The sequence below is a fragment of the Neopelma chrysocephalum genome, unplaced genomic scaffold, assembly GCF_003984885.1.
Source record: "Neopelma chrysocephalum unplaced genomic scaffold, ASM398488v2 Primary Assembly neopelma1_42b, whole genome shotgun sequence".
NCBI lineage: Eukaryota > Metazoa > Chordata > Aves > Passeriformes > Pipridae > Neopelma > Neopelma chrysocephalum.
The window spans coordinates 8,498,232-8,520,483 of record NW_020897701.1 but is presented as its reverse complement, the minus strand read 5'-3'; the positions used below and the strand labels follow the sequence as shown (position 1 = coordinate 8,520,483).

The 22,252-nt window shown below is 39.3% G+C and overlaps 1 protein-coding gene across 1 annotated transcript in view; it reads left to right on the top strand.

Annotated features, from left to right (window-relative positions):
* The window catches only part of MTTP (microsomal triglyceride transfer protein), a 28,364-nt gene extending 11,676 nt beyond the window's left edge, over positions 1 to 16,688 (top strand). The window contains exons 8-18 of the mRNA XM_027677151.1: positions 2,894 to 3,051; positions 3,907 to 4,075; positions 4,657 to 4,764; positions 5,772 to 5,984; positions 6,974 to 7,185; positions 7,805 to 7,902; positions 8,004 to 8,125; positions 8,876 to 9,103; positions 13,531 to 13,655; positions 14,008 to 14,178; positions 15,078 to 16,688. Of these exons, the coding sequence (XP_027532952.1) occupies positions 2,894 to 3,051; positions 3,907 to 4,075; positions 4,657 to 4,764; positions 5,772 to 5,984; positions 6,974 to 7,185; positions 7,805 to 7,902; positions 8,004 to 8,125; positions 8,876 to 9,103; positions 13,531 to 13,655; positions 14,008 to 14,178; positions 15,078 to 15,246 (1,773 nt within the window). The 3' untranslated portion in view covers positions 15,247 to 16,688. The remainder of the gene's footprint in view (positions 1 to 2,893; positions 3,052 to 3,906; positions 4,076 to 4,656; positions 4,765 to 5,771; positions 5,985 to 6,973; positions 7,186 to 7,804; positions 7,903 to 8,003; positions 8,126 to 8,875; positions 9,104 to 13,530; positions 13,656 to 14,007; positions 14,179 to 15,077) is intronic.
* Positions 16,689 to 22,252: the final 5,564 nt, after the last annotated feature.

Here is a 22,252-nt window from a genome sequence, read left to right as displayed (position 1 = left end):
TCCTTAGGCAGGCTAAACATTTGTTGATAATATATTAAGCTTCTTGTTATTGCCTGACCCTGAAGAACTCTTTTATTTAAAAGACTCTATAGATATTTTGTAAGTATAAAATGGGGCTCTAGTATTCTTGGGAAGTCCAATACTGTTCTCATTTTTCCCTGGGAAAAAAATTTCCTTGTTTTTTTTTATATTTAAGAGATTTGAAGACTACTGGGTACTGTAAGTGCATCATGAACTAATGTGAAATTAGTGCAGTGACTGTTAGCAACCACTATTCCAGCTATTACCATTGTGGAATGAACTTAGCAGTGAATGTGAACATTAATGTAAAGATCATAAATCTCTGTTTTTGATAAACAAAATACAGCTTATATGCAGCACACATAATTTTAATTCTTCAAAGATACTCCTTATGAGCACAAATATTGGAATTTGTGCTTATTATTTGGAAGCAGCATTACACTGTAATAATTTATCTTGTTTAGTGCTTGTTGAGCCACAAAGGAGATGAAAAAAAAATAGGATTGGGAAAGTGATATAGAAATGATGCTGCTTATGTGCTGGAGCAATTCTGAGCAGGGAACATCAAGGGATCTTAAACAGAGTAGGGACAGGTGTTTTTTCCCTGACTCTGCCCATTGGGGTTTGTGTGGACCAATTTGTCACTTGCAACTGAGTTTGTCATAACAGTTAAAATTTCCAGACCAAGATAACAAACATGGGGTATAATTCCAGTGCACTGCCTAGGGACTGAGCTAAGTCATTATAAACTTAGTGGCACGATGAGAATGAAGTCCTGCTTTCTCACTGTATTTTTCAGTAACTGCTATGAAAAGATGTGGTCTATAAACAGAACACTGTATCCAAAGCAGCAACATAACATATGGTACTTATATATCATAGTATACATTAATACCCTGCTGACATGCTGTGCCTTGGAGTTTTCATTTTCAAAGCCCTGTTTAAATCATAACAGGTCTCTCTATGAATTTGATATAATAACCACTACTATCCTCATTTCACAGATGTCAGCACTAGCTTCTCTGAGGTTATGGCAATTGTTTACATTTAAATTCAGGCCTAGATTTCTGTGTTTAGACACCAGAAAGCATGTTCTTTGCAGAAGAGCTCATGCATCTTACACTTTTTTATGCTCATGGTTCCTACAGGAATAGATTCTTGCCCCTTTTGAAACTGAGGTGGGTTTGTTCTGTCTTGTGCAGCCAGCCTTTGTGGATTGGTAAACAGCTGTCAAGCATTGACATTCAAAACCAGCTCCTCAGTTTAGAACCTTTTGGTTTGGCTGGAGTTTTCCTAGGGTGCCCACAAGACTTCTGGTCTGATCTTCCTGTTAGGGAAGCTTGACCAAGCTTGCTGAGTGCCATGTGGAAGTGCGTGCATCTTGTGCCTGACTCTTTGGGTTATTCAATCCAAACTGCCTGACATTCACATCAGGAGAATGAGAGCCCCTGCAAAACCCAGTTGTGAATGATGTTTTTAATGCCATGGTCACTGCAGGAGATGGAAGCTGCTCCTTGTAGCAGTTGAATGGTTAGAGCACCCTGCAAAGAGGAAGACTTGGTCTCCACTCTCTTTTGCTTGAGATTGCTCCAGCTTTCATCTCCCACCTTGCTCTTCTCCAAGGTGTGGGCTAAACTTGCTAAGAGCAGCTCACACAGCTGGCCTCTGCACAGGAGAAAATATGAGATTAATGAGGTTAGAGATCTTTGCTGGACTATGGTGCAATTTCAACAGGGGGAATAGAAAGTGCCCCATATGATTACCCAATTTCAGCTTATAATAGCAACACTGACCTTGGTGCTAAGCACTAATCACCACTTGAGGCTAAAAGACCCATCTGTGCCTCAGAACATGAGCTCCTCCCAGCTGCTCATTAATCCTCAGGAAATATCTGATGTCTCAATCATTGTTGCCTAATTATTGTTTGTTACAGTCAATAGAAGTTGCACTCTGTACTGATGAATGATACTTCTAATTGCCAGCAGGTTCAAGTGCTATTGCCCAATAGGAAATCCACAAAGGGAAGTATTTTAGTAAAGTTCAAATGGGTGCTAGCATTATTTCCCACTCGGGAAAACGGCGGTAAACACTGCTGCAAAGAACAGCTGAGTTTTCACCAAGGAATGTTCTCGATAATTTGAGATAACAGAGGCAAAGGCAAGTGTGAGAGGAAAGGTCAAAATACCAGCACCAGTTTCTTGTGGGAGTGTATTGGGAAGGACAGATATGGGTGCTTTGATACCATGTTGGCTCATTCGGGTAAAAAATGTGATGTGGGAATAAATACAGCAGCAATGTACGAAGAAGCCAATACCTGTTCTAATACCATATTACCTGTCATTTTGTACAATATCTATAAATCCATCTGTATGCAGGTTTATGAATGAAAAATGGGAATTACTTATTGAACATTTACTCCTGTCCTACACTAACCACTTAAAAAAAGTACCATCTCCTTAGAAAATACGATTAATTTGTGAATTGGGGATTTTGCACCTCCCACTTAAAAAATAATTACTTAGGAGAAAATGGGAACAGAAAGAAAACAGCAGGTTCACCAAAAAGTACAGTAAATTTGCAAGAGAAGAGAATTCACTTTATTCCAGTTACAGTATAAATAAACTTGTTTTGTTCCAAAATAGATTGCAGGGAAATACTGAAGTGTTAGAAGAGAGGCAACTATAGAAATGTTTCAAAGATATTTGTTCTGGGATATCATAAATTAAGTAATTCTTAGCTATAAGATCATCAGTCTATTGGATTTCAGCTAACTGGAGCAATAGCTGGCCCACATACCTGCATTTTGTAAGTCTGATTTTGAGAATTGAAACCACAATCTGAGAGATTTGACATGATGTGAATTGGTTTGCAGCTTTCTGAACACTGGAAGAGCATCAGAGAACATATGCATCCTGAAAAACTTTCCAAAGCTGAAGCTGCAAAAAGCTTTTTGTCCTTCATTAAGAGCATCAGAAAAGCTACGAAAGAGGAGATACTGCAAGTTATTAGAAGTGAAAATAAAGAACTTCTGTAAGTTATCATGAACGAGCTTTCAAAAAATTTAAGTTACTTGAAACTGCAGAAGGGCAAATTACATGCAAAGAGATTGAGTTACTGGTGATTTCCTAGCAATGCAAACCCAGTGGTCAGTAGTGACTACAGGAAAAGGATTTTTTTTAAAGCAGCTCTGTTTATTCTCGTAGTATAATATATTTCAGCACACCATTCAGCCAACAAGATCATATCTACAGTGCAAGGCTAACATGGTTTGTAGTTTAGCTAAAGGTTCTCATCCCATCTGCTTGTTCTGAAACATTCTATAACTTGTTCTTGACTTGCCCATTTGTTTCCTTCAATCAGAAATAGAGCAAAAAGGGAAAGGTTCATTCCTGGATATTGTCCTAGGATTAGAGTTTGATTGTATACAGTATGAGCACCAAGACTTGAGAATTGAAAAGGATTTCTGAGTCATATGGTCAGGCTCTTTCAAACAAATTAAAGGAGTTGTTAGCAGTAGAGATAAACCTGAGAGTAACTCTGGTAGCATAGAAGCCTTTTCTCTACGTGCAGTACTAAACCACTTTTCTACATTTACAACCTTGTCCTGTAAACTTTAATATATTCAGGATAGTTTCGTTTTTTAATACTTATTTTGGCCCCCTATTTGCATAAATTCAAATATTGCCCATGGATATGATTAATTTCTGGAGTTCATGAAGCAATTGAGGGACACATTTTTTTCCAGCAAGAGTAAAAGATTCTTTTACTTGCAATGAAGAGATCTTTCAGCACATTAGCTTCTTTCTTTCAGTATGCAGAAGAGTCTTTTCAGTATTGTCTAGCTCGTTACAATGATAAGTTCATTTAATTTCCACTTCTTTATAGTCCACAAGTCGTGGATGCCGTAACCTCTGCTCAGACACCAGAATCACTGGAGGCCATGCTGGAATTTCTTGACTTTAAGGATGCAAGCACTTCTGTCCTGCAGGAACGATTCCTGTATGCCTGTGGATTCGCTTCTCACCCCAGTGAAATGCTCCTGAAATCTTTAACTGTAAGTCAAGGGACAAAACAAATACAACAGAGTTAATATTCTTAAGCTTCATTCCAGCCAAAGGGGAAGGGAAGTAGAAACGACTATTGCTGTTTCCACTTTTCCTTTCCTTATGCCTTCCAGGGTTTCCTTTAAGCATGCCAGTAACATAAGAGCCTGCAAACAGCAAACATTTGTAGGTCCAGACTGAAACTTCGTAAAATGTTATCAATATCTACTACTTGGAAAAGAAGCATAATACTGAATGTTCGGAAAACAGTTTCAGTTGTTTGATTGTTGCCTTATCATGGTCCTGTGACCATTTAAATACTCTCTTCTTTTTTTTTTTTTTTTTAACATAGCTCCAAAATGAATATACTATTTGAGACACTGAATGTAACACAAGGGGAAAATGGCAATCAGTTATTATATGTACTGATAGAGCTGTGCTCTGCTAAGCCTGAGCCCAGACCATTGTGGTAACCACTGCCTTTGCACTGCACTAATGCTTGCAGGAAATGAGGGAGTGTATTCAACACACTGCAGACTGTGGTTCATCTTATTTAGACCAAGAGACTAACAGCATTGCTTTTGCATAACAGGATAAGTTCAAGGGTGATATCGCAAATGAAGAAATCAGAGAAACTCTGGTCATTGTCATGGGAGCGCTCATCAGAAAGCTGTGTGACAGAGGAGGCTGCAAGCTCCCGGTGAGTATCTGCTGTGCACTGCTGGCTAAATTCTGGTCTGCAACACACGTGAATGATCCCTGCTGACATTACTGGGAGAGCATGAGAGACATGGGAATGATATTCTCCCATTTTAAAATAAGCTCATAAACTCCTATGTTTGATAGAGGAATACTTTTTAAAATAATGACATTTACTTTGCCAGATTTAGGCTTTAATCTGGTCTCTTCCCATTTCTTTTGATTTCTCTAGTTTTCCTTTATCTGACAGAATTTTTTTCTCACTGCCTAGTCTGTCAGCAGAAGCAGTACTTGTGCTCCCTTGTCCAAAAGCTTTGCATGTCATCAGAGAAACGCTGGCAAACTCAAGGTCTATTTAATATTTGCAATCACCTTAGCTAATTTCACCTCTGTGAAGAAAATTCATTGGTTCAAATACTCAACTGTATACCAAACATGCATAGAACAACCCAGGAGGAAGACCCTTGAGCATGGACTGAATAGATGCTGATGTTAGAGGATGAGGATGATCAGATAAGACATTGCTGCCTGCTGGATCTGTGCTATTGAGGATCATAGCACATTGCCAAAAAGACACAGAGCACCTGAACAGGCCCTAGGAATACCTTTTAATTTCCCTTGTTAACTGCCAAGCACTCTTATAACATGTTTTGAGGCACTAAAGAACACTTCCCTTGTCTTTTTTTGTGGGAAGATATTGGCCCCACAAGGAAGACCTGTGAAGCCCCTGAATCAGGGCAGGAGCAGCTAGCAAGTGGTAAAACTACCAGGTTTACCTGGACTACAGGACCAGGTATCACTGTGTCTACAGTCACTTTGATTATGCTTGAAGGTTATGCTTGAAGGAAGCCATCAACGTAGAGTTTACAAATGACACCTCTGCTAACCCTGTGCAATGATACTTTCAAACAAAAACATGCTAGAACCCAGCCCTACCCCTCATACTTCTGCAGGGGGAAAGAAATAGGTTTATGATCACCATTTAAATGTGCTGTTGATTTTCTTTAGTTTGTTGTGGAAGCCAAAAGGTTGATTCTAAATAGATTGGAGAAGGCCAAGAAAGATGACAATGTGAGGATGTACCTGCTGGCACTGAAGAATGCCCTCCTTCCTGAAGCAATTCCGCTGCTCCTGAAGTATGCTGAGTCAGAAGAAGGGCACATTAGCAGTCTTGCTGCCACTGCCTTGCAGAGATATGATCCTTCTTTTCTCACCAAAGAGGTAAGAAAATATGCTGCCCAAGGAAAGAAGTGCAAGAAACTGTATCAAACAGTGAGATTGAGTGCAATCTCAGTAAGTTTGCTGATGGCACCAAGCTGTGTGGTGCAGTCAACATGCTGAAGGGCAGGGATGGTCTTGTGGACATGTGCTACTCAGCCTTTGGCTCCAGAGTCCCACACGGCCGTCAAAGGTGGCATGCAGTCTGCAGGGAAAACTGGGCTCCCTTCCCAAGATGGAGCACTTGGGCACCTGTGCAACCCCTGTTCTTTCTTGTGCTTTCACAAAGCCGGCAAGAATACACAAAGTAAGACAAGGATAAAATAGCTGCATCTTACCCTGTAGCCTCCAAGAGTAAGAGAAGACATACAAAATAGCGGAACATGAGGTCTTGCCTCTGCTGCTTTACCCTGCATCTCATTTCATACCTACTGCTGGCCACCAGGACCAAGGTTGTCAGGGTGCTGTTCTGCAATTAACATGCTGGAGGGCATTCTGTCAATGGGGCTACATGGCTTTCCATGGACTTACCTGTAAAAAAGATGTGTTACAATCTTCTCAGGGACATGAAGCCACCACAGGCATTATCTATAAAATTAAAACTACAAGATTCTTGATTTTTTAAAAGTATTTCCTTAACTGTCAAGGAAATCTCTCTCTTGATCTTACCACTGCCACATTAATTTTATCTTAGTCCTGCTGCTTATTTACAGCCCTGCTGTGAAAACCAGTGTGGAAGGCTGTATTTGGTCTGTGGCTTGAGAGAACATAACAGATGTCCCACTTGTCCTTGTGGTCACTAAGCTATACATGTCTCGTACATTCCAGAAGGACCATGAAAAACAGGGTGCTGAAAATATATCCTTATGTATTAGCCTTAGCTATGGAGCTAACTTAAGCTAACTTAAGCTGATATTATAAATGAGATTCCAACCTGTACTTTGCCCAGTCATCTGTATGAGCATTGAGTGAATAATGTGTTTCCTGACCAGGTGAAGGAAACAATGAACAGGATATACCACCAGAATCGCAAAGTCCATGAAAAGACAGTGCGAACCACTGCAGCTGCTATCATCTTAAACAGTAACCCATCCTACATGGAAGTGAAAAACATCCTGCTCTCCATTGGTGAACTGCCTATGGAAATGAACAAGTACATGCTCTCCATGATCCAAGACATAATTCACTTTGAAATGCCTTCAAGGTACATTAAGTTCAGTATAAATAAATACAGCCCTTCCTTACTTCTTTGCAGAGACCCAAAGAACACACAGATTCTAATGAATTACTAAAATTTGAGGAAAGTATAAAAGGATGCCTGATTTTCATATCAGTTTTAGGTATTGTTAATTCAGAATAAATTTTATTGGCATTCTTTTAATAGTCACATTTTCAAAGGTACAAATAAGAATTAGGCATCTAGCTTGCATTACTGTGAAAAATGTCATCTGTTGGTCTTAACTCTTTCAGTGGATCACTTGTTTTTATATTTTAAGAACCAGTGAACTTTAAAAAAAAAGTTAAACATCTCAGCATGAGAATGAAAATAATCAAAATATCTCTTCTTTTCAAAATCATTAATTTTCAAGCAAGAACTTTGCTTGCCTTTCTTCCTGTGACTGCAAGGAGTACCTGAAATTGGAAAAGAGACTCTGGGTTAGGGCAGATTTTTAGTTGGAAAAGGTAATGGTTTTGAAGACCCTCTTTCGTACTGGGAAATTCACCCTCTCTGAATTTGATGTTTCTACAGAAAAATAATATATTTTGTACTGTAAAATTTTTGTATCTCAGTGGTTTTGATTGTTTGTTTTGAAATACCACAGCAAAACAGTTCGAAAAGTTCTGAAGGACATGCGTACACATAATTATGACCGCTTCTCCAAGATGGGCTCTTCCTCTGCCTACTCTGGCTATATCACACGTATGTAACCATGAAACTGCCTTTTAACCCTGTTTGTATTCCCAAACATTTGATTAATCCACTAGTTTAGTCACAGGTACCTTCTTTCTTTTTTAATTAAGGTGGTCCTGATATATCATCCACATACAGCCTTGACATCCTCTATTCAGGATCTGGCATTTTAAGGAGAAGTAACATGAACATCCATATTTTTGATAGAAACGCTGAACTTCATGCCAGCCAGGTAACTGCCATACTGTATATAAAAACTAAGCCAGTATGTGGTCCTTTTCTTACAGCTTCTAAATCAATTCAGCTAATGCCTAAGACCATAAGGTTTGCTGCACTGGGCAGAGAGCAAGCCAACAATGGGAAAAAAACCACAGTGTTTGCCCTGAACAAAAAGACAGGTGTTTTGTTCTGGATCAAAATCTGTGTCTGTTTAAAGCCTATGCTGTTTATTTGATGTAATTAGTAAAAGGTTTGTGAGTTTGTAAAATTAAGTCCTATTTCTGATATGTCATAGAATGGAAAAACAAGGAGTAGATCAAATGTACAAATCAAACAGATTTTAATGATATGCCTGTGTTTTAGATTTCTCTTAAAGTCGGCAAGAACTTTCAATATTATAATGCTATTAAATCTATGCAGGACAAAAATTGTGCAGTGGGACATCTCTGGGTTTTCCTCCCGACTGTCCAAAGAAACTAGTCATATGATTGAAGGGAAATTTGTTTGAAAGAAAAGTAGTCTCGGGATTGTGATTTGCACAGGGGTAAATCCTGCCTGCACCTAAAAACATGCCATGAAATCATTTTATTTTCTGTTTTTCTTGCTGCTTGACCTCGTTCCATTAAGTCTTAACCTCATACTTTTTCATCTGCAGCTACACAAATTAGAGTTAGGCTCTTAGACATTAAGAAAATATGTAGGGTTGTTAATAGTTTGAGTCAGGTGGAATTTTTTTCATTGATTCTGTATCGTTGCATTGTAGGTGGTGCTCGAAGCTCAGGGTCTGGAGTCCATAATAGCTGCAACTCCTGATGAAGGCGAGGAAAACCTGGACTCTTTTGCTGGCATGTCAGCCATTCTGTTCGATGTCCAACTCAGGCCAGTTACGTTTTTCCAAGGGTATGGTGATTTAATGTCTAAAATGCTCTCAGCAACTGGAGATCCCATGAATGTGGTGAAAGGACTTATCCTGCTGACAGATTACTCACAGGTACTAAAAGTACACTATTTGCTTCTTTTTCTGTCTCTTAAGCGCAGATGCTCCCTCCTCCACACTGTTATTGTAGAACATCTTATTTTCTTCCTTTCAATGCTGATAAACCTGACCAATGTTATACAGGCTACTCTTACTGTGGGAGCTATAGGAAAGTCATAGGTATTAAAGAACAGAATTAAATTACATTAAAAGCAATTTAGAACAAAGGTGAGAACACATATTCTAGAAAACAAAGTAACACTGAATAAAAGCAAATCCAACTGAGTTTCCTGTTGAAAACTCATATGGCTATTAGCTATGACCTCCCCTCCCACAGTTTCTTGTAATACAGTATTGTCCCATGTGACCACCTAAGTTTTCCTCTTCATAAGTTGTCCAGGGACCTTATGTCCACTTAGTCAATAACTGTCAGGTCAATGAATCACTGGTACTCAAACTTTCCCAAATAACTAACACTCAAAGAATGCTAAGAGGTCAAAATTTCAAATATTTATTACTAAGCAAAACAAGGAAACAAAATGATGGTTACACAGTTTTTATGCAACTGTCACCCCAAAAGGTGGGCTAATTTTATGCTTAAATAGATTGACATACAAATATAACTGGCTACATAATATATTATTGGAGGACAAGAATCTAGACATCTCTATCAAAGTGCAGCACTTGGTTTGATATTTTTGCTCTTCCCAAGCAGGCATCTCTTTAGAACCTGTGTATTTAACAATTGTACTCAGCTTATGAAACATCCGCAGTCTCAAACTTTACTTTTTACTTTTCCCCTTTGATTTTTGTCAAAAGAAAATGCCAAAAGCAGATGATGAGACAATCCACTCTGATCAAAATTACACAGAAACACCCTCTGTATATGACAGATTTCCCCATCTGGAAACCAGCTCAGGCCCTTTATAATGATATTATAAGTCCAGAGGGCTTCCCAGGTAGGGCACAGATTGACTAACTAAGCTCATTCCAGCAATGCTTTACAGTTCACACACAGATTATGGGCAAAAACTTTACTGTGACCTATTTAGCAAACAGACTGCAGAGGTGAGAAAGATAATCATGTCCAGTCCTGAGCGCAGGAGCATTTAGAGAACTAAATATTTCCAACTGCTGTGCATGCACCAAGCTCCAAACATATTCTGGCTGAATCAGTTGGCCAGGCACCCCTAGAGCTCGGTCAGCCAGCGAATTCTCCACTCCTTGCCTTTGGAGAACCTCACAAAAGTCTGGGGCACAGATCAACAGCACATCAACATGGTTTCGGCACTTCCACGTGGCCAAGTTAAGCCTCATTTAGAAACACTTTCACCTGCAAATTCTCTAACAGTGTTTACATCTGTACCAGAAAACACTGTCAGAATGGAAGTGTGAATGGCCTAACACTGGAACTGGGGAACAGACAGTGCAAGAGAGCCGTAATTAATATAGCTTCTTGATAGTTAAGTACTACCTCTGCTTTCTCTGGCCAGCATGGACAGGCCTTGCCCAGAACATAAGCCCCTTTACAAATTCATACTGTAGACAACCAAGTCAAACGTGGGTTTATCTTCTTTCAATGAAGAAAACCAGGCATGGGTGTTCATTCTATGATACCAAAACTTAGTGTGCCACAGCTGGCCACAATGATTTCAGAACAGGTGGAAACCAAACCAAAATGTTAGACACAGACAGCACAGATGAAATCAAACATCAAAAGGACAGCTTGGAAGTCAAGACTGGAACTTAAAAATGGGGCAATTGAATTGTCATAAAAGAACTAATGTAATATTTGCGTTCCAGTTTGTGCATTGGTACAGCCTGATTTTGAGAGAAATTATTTTTAAATACTAGAAAAATTCTGCTCCCCTATTGCTGCTTATAAGGATCATTTTGCATAGAAAGATCACAACTGCGTTGTACTCAAAGTGCTGTAAAATCTACCAAATAAGACTACCCGCCCCCAAAAAATAGCTTCCTTTCATTGACCTTATAACAAGCAGTAATCACAATAGGCTCATTTAGGAAATTTCCAAGTTAATAATATTGCTTCTAAAGCTTACACTCCTGCCCATCAGCTGTGACATATTTACTCATATGACTGCACAAACTGAAATCAGAGTGTATTTTCCAGCCATTGCTGTGTTGTTTGAGGTCTAAGAATAACTGTCCAGAAGTTATACTCTCTCTATGAAATAAACAGCTCTCATAAAACTGTTTTTGAGACTCCTAAGTCACCTGCATTAAAGTTCAGTAGTGTTAATAGTTCTCCTAGGCAACAGACCCGCCAGAAGCACAGAGAAATTAAATACTATATTAATAGGTCAGAGAAACCATTTGAAAGCTAGACCCCAGTGGAAGATAGCCAGTTCCCAAAGAAGTGCCTGTTTCAGCTGTCTCTGTGTTGCATTACAGTGCAGTACATAAAGCATTTTTTTAATTGAAACATAGCATGTTTGATCATTTTAAACAGTAACAAGCGACCAATTCTGATCTTTTGGATCACATTTTCCACTGCAAATGAGACACAAAGCTTAAAATAGGAAGGGAAAGGAAAATACTTCTCCTGAGGAGGCTGGGTTTCTGTGATTTACACCTCCCATCAGTCTGGATTGGATTTGCACATGAGACGAAGGACAGGACTGAACTCTAAATAAGGAAATAGATGAGCTAGTAAAACACAAGACAAGTACTCCTTAGCTTCTCTGCTGGTTTCAGTGACAAATATGACTTAATTCTAGGTAGCATTTAAGCCTTAAACTGTGCAGCCTACTTCGATGTTGTTGGGTGCAATTTGACAATGCATCTAAAAATATCTGCTCCTCTGATTGTGTGTATATGTCTCTGCCAGCATGTATAGTGTTACCTCCTCACTCACTAGCAGCTATCCACCAATTCAGTCTCAATTAAAAGCAAAGTAAAATAAAGTAAAACAAGCTTTATTTCCACACCTAAACCGACCAAAAAGGAAAGTATTTTATGCCCCACTGCAGTCAGTAGAAAAATTCCCTCTGATTTCAGCAATCAAATGATTGTTATTTGGGTGAATGTAAGAAATCAGAGCATCATATGACCACACTTGCTGAGGGCATGCTGGATTTATAAGCCATAGCCAGCCCACTGCATTCTTTAAATCTCAAGCCCACTTTAGCAGCAACTGACGAACAAATTGGTTCTGCCAAGTTGGCTCTTTCAAGGAAATAATTTCAAAGATATTTAATTTACCCTAAAGGGTTAAGTAAACATGCACAGCCACTGTAATTATCCAAGTCTTTGATTACAGCAGGAAAACTCTAATGCTCTGAATAAAAACCTTCCCCAGTGTTGCTCCTTGCTATAGGGTTTAGGAAGCTAAACTGCCTGTCTCTCCTTGATTCCTCCTTAAATCTTGGAATAGCGTTATTTGGAGCCACTGGACTACTGAATAGCTAAGAAGAGAAGAGAGACTTCTAAGGTGCCTGGGCACCAGGGGAGGAAATTGAGTATTCACATGTCCTACAAATGCCTGCAGCATTACAGGTGCTGAGAATACCACAGGCACAGAAACCTGGGAGGAGGGAGAAAACCAGCTGTGAGACAGGAGGAGGTGCCCTGTAAATGAGGCACATGATCAAAATAAACTTTCCCAAGTTAATGTTTCTTTTAAAATGGTAAGTTAATCCACTAGTTCTTAGGGAAGCAGAACAACTGTATAAAGTGAGTTAGATTGCCAAGCTGGGTGAACCTTAAAATCTTGGCTGTATGTCAAAACTTAAAAGTAATGAACTGACATGACCCTGAGCTATATCTATATTATCACTTCCAAAGTGGACTTCCATGTGATGTGTTTCTAGTCCATCTGCAGAAGTTTTGTGAAGCCATGAGCGCACTTGATGGTTGATGGAAAATGCATTAAATGCAAATTCACAGTGGTGATTAAGGTGCATTAGCCTATGGGTTTGGCCACCCAGCCACTGAAGACATATTAACTGTCATGTGGTGGGTTTGGAGCCACTGCACATGGCACAATTGGTGACAGCACTTTGCATCCTACTGCCGGTACAGGGCTGCCTTCAGGTGAGCTCAAGAAATCACACTGCACCGCATCGTTGCTGGGGTTCCAGCGAGGAGTTTAATCTGATTAAGCTGGACTGCCATCAGAGCCTCTGTGAGGCTTGTGTGGTAGCTCTTGGAGACATGATATTCCTTGCAGTGATACTCCTTGCAGAAATTACGCCAACTGGCACACAGGGGAACGGGAAAGGATGCAAAGCACCTTGCCATAGCTTCATCCCATTTTCGAGGGAGTGAGGTACATCAGGATGTTTTGTCCACCCTTACAGAAAAGCTCTCTATTCCATTCTGTTCCTGAAAAATGGCAAGGGGTGTGATTGCAGTACAAAAGGGCATAAGGAAACCTCTGAGGTCTGCAGTCAGTAACCTGTGCTTTCTTATGGCTCCAGGAGATCCAGCTGCAGGCTGGGCCGACAGCCAGTGCGGAGTTCCTGGGTGGACTGGCTATTGACATCTCAGGAGGGATGGAGTTCAGCCTGTGGTACAGGGAATCCAAAACCAACGTCAAGAACCGGTGAGACACTCCCAGCATGTGCTATAGTTGTAGACAGCTCAGGCTCCTGAGCCTTGGTAGTCCCAGTGAAAAGGATTTAAATATAAAAGACCTTGCAGATGAGTTAGAATTAAATAATTAAATAAATAGAAGTAAATAGTTATGTGCATGGGAGAACATTTGATCTTCTTTTTTTCTTTCAACCTGGATAATACCAGTTCCCACTGATCTGATCTGAATTTGTATATCTTTACCTGAAGAACAGGCTCCTTTGAGGGCAGATTTTATATTAGTATTGTGGCACTGTTTGTAATTTAATTTCCTCTTTCTTTTTGTGTTTTGAAATAATTGTAATGCCTGAATTTATTTGTAGGGTAGCCGTGTTTCTAGCTGGTAACACTGAGGTGGATTCCTTTTTTGTAAAAACTGGCATGGAAACCACTTTGGAAATAGAAACGGCACTAGACTTCATCTCCACGGTGCAGTTTTCACAGTACCCATTTTTAGTCTGCATGCAGATGGACAGAGTCGAGTCTCCATTCAGGTAAGAACTAAGAGCACATAATTTCTGAGATGTCCTTCCAGTCAGCTGCTGAACCTGGACATTTTGGTTTTCACAGCAATAAGAGATTAACAACTGAGGCCAAATTTCAGCCTAACACGACCAGGTGCAGTGTAGGCTGTTACACACACCAGCTCTCTGCTAACCCATTCTTCCCTGTCCCTCACCCCTGAGATTCAAAGAGAACCTTTTTGAAGATCACAACTTGCTCTGAATGTGCACTTCAGTAAATTTTTTAATCTGGTTTTGCAAGTGAAGTAACTGAAATGGAAGGACACTGGTCCTCTCATGTACAATCAGTTCTGATGGTGACCTGAAACTTTGCCAGCAGTAGTTCTCTGTTCCACTGTTGCGATAGGAAGTGCATAGCTATAAACTAGCTGAAGTGGAAAGTTTTCTTCATCATCTGCTGTTTACTAGTGTCAACAAAAGTACTTGGTGGGTTAAGCTCTTGCATCCATTGTGTTCTATCATATTTTATTAAGGCACCAGTTTTCCTGAAAACTAAGCAACTGTGCAATAAGTTTCAAAAGATACTTTCCAGTAGCCAAAGAATAGTAATGGAATTGGGTTTAAGGGGTTTACTACTCCCTCCTGATTCCTATTTACTAAGACCTCAGAAGGGTAACATTTTTTGCAGAGCCTGTACCAGATATCAATTCAGGCTTTTCTTATCCAAAACATGTTAAAAACCCGAAAGAAATTAAGAAACTTGAGGATCTTCAGGAAATCTTGAGAAAACGGTATCTGTTATTCTGCAGATTCTGATTATATCTACACATTGTGGAAGTGTAATCTCATCTGTATGTAAAGTGTTTGGAACAGGGTGCAAATTTTGCATGAATTTGCTAATGCCAGACCGCTGTGTTGTGTCTTTACAGGAGTCATGTGACTAAGTATGAAAGTCTGCCATCTGGCAGGCGGTACACTGCAAGGAGAGGGAAAGCAGTAATGCTGGCAGGTAACGAACACCCGCTCCATCAAGAAAACTCCAACATGTGCAGGAAGGTTTTCGGCGCAAAGTCTGATTCCTCCGGTGGCTGGTTTTGAAAGAAGAACCTGAGCTTTTGCTTTCCCGAATCCATGGCCCCCTCAATGACTTAGGCTTGTACGTAACATACTAACGTGGAGCTTGATCTTGCACTACTGCAGTTAATGGGAAATTTGCCATTGATTTCAATGGGCCAGGATCAAGCTCTCAGTCCGTGCACAGTGTTTACATGTTAACCTATATTTAAAATTTTGTAAAAAAACCATAAGACAAATAAAGACCAATTTGGTAGCATTCCATGCACTTCCTTAAGGGTGGTGCTTGTTCTTTATTTTTACTTTTTCTGGTGCCAAAAGCAAAAATAACCCTTCATTTTTCTTTCTTGAGGAATACAGAAGTCCATGTTTTTGACATTCAGTAAGAACAATTATGATGTATAAAGAATGATTATTTATGAATATATTTTAAAGTATTTAGGTGTTTTAGGCCTATGACCAATGCCCATTCAAATATTCAAGTACAATTAACATCTAGATGGGACCATGAACTCCTGCTTACTCAGTATTGCCTGTTTACAAAAAAAGCAGGTTTTATTTTACATGATTTTAAAGGATTTTGCATTTTTTTAAGCAGTCAGAGTTTGATTATTATTATTTATCTTTTGGAGTTTTTTTATTAACTGCTGTAGTTAAATACAATTGATTAATGATGTGGGGTAATGTTTTCAGAAGTACTTACAGTTGCCTTAATTCTGTTCCCACTGAAATCAGTGGTATAATTTCTGTAATTATCACCAGGAGCAGAGTTAAGCCAACATTGGTTGCTCTTCAAGGTTGCCTCCAAAAAAGTTGTGTCCCTCTGTGTAATCAAGGCAGATGTATTTCCAAAAAATGAGCACCCACTAAGGCAATTCTGAACTATGATGAAGGAAATGTCTTGAAAGAAATACATTTTGAATGCACAGTCTAGCAAAGCCTGTGCCGAGCCAAAACATTTTCTTCTAGGTAAGTTGTATTTCAATGCAAAAAAGTAATCACTACTCATACAAGTCCTCTGATTAAAATTACTTAGACACTTCAAGTTGTGTCTTCATAGGAACTGTGAAAAAAAGGTTTATTTTTACATCATCAGATTAAGAAAGAATATACCTCATCCCAGCTCAGCTGATCTCTGACATGATCTATCTGATTTAATTTTTATAGGACAAGGTGGGTGAGTGCTGGTCACAAAAAAGTAAACTAGAAAGCCAGGAACAATTGTTTAAAAAAAACCAAACCAAAACCAAACGAAAAGCAGACAGGAAAAATTCACAGATTGTCACAAAAAAAAAAATTATTACAAGATTAAGAAAAAAATCCAAATTCTTTTGTGTTGTAAAAAAAGAAGAGTGCAGAAATCTGCAAAAATCAAACTGTCAATGGGATGAAACAGTCTGCATGTTGTCTTTCCTGAAAATGCTGATACATTTCTAGTCAAAGCATAAATAAAACAGGTAAAAATACAGTGTGACGAAACTGTTTTCAGTCTTGCTTCTTCTCTGTTACTTTCTGGGTTGGGAAAGCCTCTCATTGGGGAAGGAACGGTGTTGACAGGGGCAAGAGGAACCATTTTACTCACTTTCAGATATGAAGCAATAACATAAGTAGGACACCTACTTGTCCTGGGCTCCCCCTCTAATCAGGAGACAGAAGTATCTCCCGAGGGTGGTGTAGAGCCCGAGCAGGATGCACCACATGCTGGAGGTGCCTGCCCAAGTCCTCTGCCCAGAGGAGAGGTAAGACCTAGGCACCCCTCTACAGTGTCAATACTTACCTCAGTATCCACTCTCAAAGTCTGCACACTGTATGTTGCAGACAGTCTTTGATACCTCCACTACTGTTTTAGGAACAAAAGGGAGACAAGCTTTTATATTTGTAATTACTAGTTGCTATTTGTGTCATATAAAACAAAAATAAGACCAGAGCTAAGTATTCACACACCTTGAAAGAGGCAGTCTTCTCCTGCAGTGATCTGATGCTAAATATAGGAGGAAAAAGAGTGGCACAAAGAAATATTTCTGTTCATCACCATTTCACTTGTAGAGAATTGAGATATCAACAAGGTGACAACCTCAACTCTGCAGCCTAATTTGCTTCAACAGTCCGCCACGCTCGCCCATGACTTTACAACCCAAAATCAGAATAAAAAGGTTCTAGGTAATGCAATTTGTACCTGTAAGATCTGTGTCTGATATCAGCAATCCCCCTGCAAGGCTTACCCCCTCTCAATTTTATCAAATCCAAGAACCTTCTGAATGGGTGCCTGCAAAACAGGGCCCTTTGGCACATGAAAATAGTGTAACACCAGTGATCACTTTTAAAAAAGCGTAACACAAAATAGTTTCCAATTGAAAAAGATAATCTGGCTACTGCCAAATATCTGGCCAACACCACCAGGTGTGCTTCTCTTTCAAGTGAAATGTTTAACATAAATCCATCGTGTCTCACAGAGATACTGATTCGTGTCTTTTGCTCTATTTATTCAAGCGCTGGCGCAGCTTATTGAGGAAAATCATGTGCCCATCCTCACTACTGAAATCTGATTTTTCAGTGGGACAACCAACTTGTAAGGGCAATGGTGGGGTGTCCACAGCTTGGACAACATCCCTTGAAACTTAAATCAAACAGAGCCTCTGAGACCCACATTGCTCCTTCAGAAGTGATATGTGTCTTCATGGATACCTCCTGGCATGGCAGCAAGACATTTGCTTCTGAAATTATCTGACCCTAACAGCTGGACATAATGGGGATTCCAGGAGAGGTTTAGTCCAACAGCTGGGTAATGGAAGGCCATGGCTTCCTTACTTGGGCTCCATAGCTACAGAAACAACAAAACTAACAAACTTCTAAAAATAAGGTACATCAATACATTGCTCCAGACTTCATTTGAAATGAAAACACACTTAAGGTTACAACCAAAGCAAACTCTGTGTTTACCAAATCAGTGGGGGTTAATCACAAAGATGTAATATACATCTTTGATAATGGCATTATGCATACTTTTAAATAATCAGCAATGGTAGCAATTAAACAATAATTCATATGTGAAGTTTACACAAGCAAACAAATGCTCAGTCCTTTTTAACTGGAAGCCCCAGAAGGAATGATACTCCAGCTAAGTCCAAAAAGCAACGCACTTGAAAAAGAAACTTTGAAACTTTGCTCTTAAAATTTCGCGGAGTGCTGATTTTTAAAGATAATTTTTCATATGCTCTTAAAAAAAGTATTCAAATTCCAGGATTCAGGTTTTCACTCCATTCCTCAATGTATTTTGATGTGGAAAGCACAGGAGAATACAAAGGATAAAGGTTCTTTATGAGGTTATGAATGAAGCCATTTGTGCAGTACAGGTTAGGAGACAAGGGGATCAAGTAATTATTTTTGTAACATTTGACCAAAAATAAGTGCTGGTAAAATGCTTTGTTTCCTACCAATAATGGATAAGATTCAGAGCTGCATGGGTGTAAATCAGCATAATCTCACAATAGCCTGCAGTCACGCTGACAGCATCTTCCTTTGCCTTTGTTAGGGGAAATAGGATCATCAATAATAAATATTGATACTTGGTGAAAGGTACTAGGGTTAATACACAAGCAACAAATTGTAAAATACTCAGCCCAGATTTCCAATGAGTACATGTTAGTTATAAAGCCAATTCTGGCTTATTGAGAACATCTGGTAGAGAATTTGTCTGGCTGAACATCATAGAAGGAACTGCAGTCCTTAACTATGGATATGTTTTATGAGTTACAAGCCCACATAATGCATGATGCAATGCTACCTTAGAATACAGAAGAATTTGTTAAAAATAGCAAAGTAAACAGAAACCCTGGTTAAGCAAGCTTTTTAAGCACATTTTTAACTTGAACTGTATGCCTTGTCCAACAAAGGTCAATGGAAAGCCAGGCAGTGGCAGAGTTGGGCTGGCAGGAACTGTTCTGCAGCATCAGATTCAAATATGGTAAATAAGTGATAGGTACCTCAAAAATAAAGCAGCTGGACAGACTAAGAATACAGTTTGGGGTTTGGCAAGCAGATTACATATTCTCAATAGTGAGAAGCCAAGGAGATAGCAATTCTAAAATAGGTGCTTTTTCTCTGTCTCTCTTTTTTTTTTTTTCCCCTAAGTGCTATGTTTTATCCTGGGTAGTTTGCTTAGATCTGATATCAGGGAACTACCCGCTTCTCATTTTAATTTGTTCCCACTCCTTTGACGAAAGAGTTGCATTTTTACCTTTTTGGTCTTGTCATTCCTACCAGTGATGTTTTAAAGAATATTTAGAAACTGGTAAGATTTACTCCAAAAATCATTGAAAATCCCAGACATATTCCACCTGTGAGTTTATTTAAGGTATCATAGTAAATCCTCTTTAATTTCAGTGGATTCTTGTGGCATGAGGCACGTTGCAGCTGGACAAACATTGGTTGCAAGACTGGGCCCCTCCTAGGGAAAGGTTAAAGTTCATGTCTCCCTAGGGAAAGGTTAAAGTTCATGTCTCCCAGTTTATTTACTTTTGACCTCTCTTTTGTAGAGGTTTCAGCTTAAATTTTCAATCTATTGTGATAACCAGCAGTCCCATTAAGATCTACTTACAGAAGTCTACTGAAATCAGGCTTTAGGAGCTCTCTTTGGAGGAAAGTAAAGGAGAGTTCACAAATTTTCCTGTTGACAAACACAGGTCCCTTTGCAATTTCAGACTTCTCTGATTTCAACAAAGTGATCCAAGGCCTTTCTCTCCACTCTATACACCCACTATTAATTTGTTTCTGTTTTGGTCATCCTTTGATCTCCTGCAGTCACCCAGCTTGCTCCTGTTGAGCTAAGCCTGTGTACTGCGCTCTTCCCAGTTCATCCTCCCATTTCCCCTTTCTTCCTTTCAACATCTATTTTCATTCCAATTTAAAGTGTTTTGGGTCTACCATGTGTGTCTCTGTATGGGAATCACTATTTAGACATTGGCAGTGAAGTCACTGATGACGTCTATCCTAAATGCAATGCCTAGGTACAAATTTAAAAGAATCTGGAAAGAAAGAGAGAGAGAAAGTCACAAACAGTAAACCACTCTTTTACCAGCAAACCTGTGCTTCCAGCAAGGTAGGAAAACCGTGTAGCCATGCCTTGGAGTGATAAAGCAAATTCACAGCAGATGTCTTCATACTGTATTACTTGCAGATAAATAATGAGATGGGAACCTGTTTTCCTTTAAGCATCTAGAGCACACGATTAAAGCTAAGATCATTATAATGTGCCCCTTACACACTGAAAACTGAGAAGTGAAAGTGTTCTTTCATACAGCAAAAGTAATCTTTTAGTTTTCAAGTCTATTTGAGGATTTTTCAGAGTTTAACTCATACTTTTTTAAACACTTGTTCTTAACAACAGAAGGCTACTCAACCTCCGTTAGGGTAGAAGAAACACACGAAAGCAGCACAAGATTTTTTCCTAGCAATAATTCAAGCAATACCGCTGTCCACTAATAAAGTCATCTTATCTTTGCTTTTATAGCAATATTAGACAATGAAAATAACATAGGGAATGAGCAGAAAAAAAGTTTTTCACCCCACCAATTGGTCTCTCTGAACATATTACAACAGACAAAGAAGCAGTTCTTTGGATAACCAAACTCATATACCAGCCGAAGTTAGTCCACTGGAAGTGAGGAGTTCTTTTTTCTTTTAAGTTATACCTGGGGAAAAAAATAATCAGAAAATCAAATGAAGCAATGCCCTTAACTTCCCTTTGTTCTAAGAGGGAAGAATAAACAGTGAGATCAGGTCAGAAAGAGACTCACAACACTGGGAAAAACTTGGGGAGACTCTGAGTGGGAGGGTTTTGATCTTTTCTTCTGTTACCGTTTACATGTTGAAACAAGTAATGCCTCTATTGTCACTTCTTCTGCACAGTGGTCAAGGTAACTTTGCAAGCATACAACCAAGCAAGGAACTGCAGGCTTACTTGCAGTGTGTCTTTTACTGAAAAATACATTTTATTTATCATAACATTCAAAAAAAGAAAAAAAAAACAAAACAAAACCCAAAAAACCCAACATAATACAAATGCTAACTCATTCAGTTACAAACTTTGGTACTTGGTGGTTTCAGGCAGTTTGTTCTCCCATGGCTATGATGTACTGAAGTGTTCCCAATGTGCAACACGCTCCTAGTACAATTCTGAGAGTGACTCTGCTGTCCTTCAATCCCAGGCTCAAGGCATCCTGCAGCAGGATCACTTCTTGTTTTGTCTAAGCACTTGCCACAGTGTCATCTACCTTGAGAGCAGCTCAAAGAGTCCTTTTTTCTCCAGTTATGTATCTTCTTTTTCTTATTTTTTCCTCCACAGGCAACAACCATCAACACATTGCGTTCATGGCATTTTCCCCTTTGCCTTATAGCCCACCGCTCTCTCATCAGACATACCAGCCACATCCTCTTAACAATCATTATCCTTACTTCACATTTGCACTTTTAAATATCTTTACACTGATAACTAACCCATCCCCTTAAAAATGGGAGGAAAAAGAAAGGGAGGGAAAATAAAGAAGAAATAAAAAAAGAAATAGGAAGGAAAAAAGCACAAGCATTTTTAAAGTATGTGTTCTCAGGTAGCCACAAGTTAATGGTAATTTATAAGCAAAAGGAATGACACTTTAGCCATCAACACTAGAGAATAAAGGTAGCTCTGAATGCAGACAAGGGGGAAAAACACCCCACACAATCCATAAATACATGTTAAATCATTCACCAATTGATTCACCAAGGGTTAAATTTGACTAAGTGAAAACAACCCTGCAGCAAAAGACCAGAACAACATTCTGGTGCATCACTCCAGTCCCGCTCAAACTTTTAACTGGATGCTAACCTAAAACACGCAGATAGTTGGTTGTTGCAACCTTTGAACCCTGACAGCAGGGCTGGGAGGGAACTCGAGTGGTGCACAGGATTTTGCCCTGCTTTGCACATGGGGTGAATTTCAGCTGTAACATACTATGACTGCACTGTGAAACATATAATACTAGCAGCTTGTGAA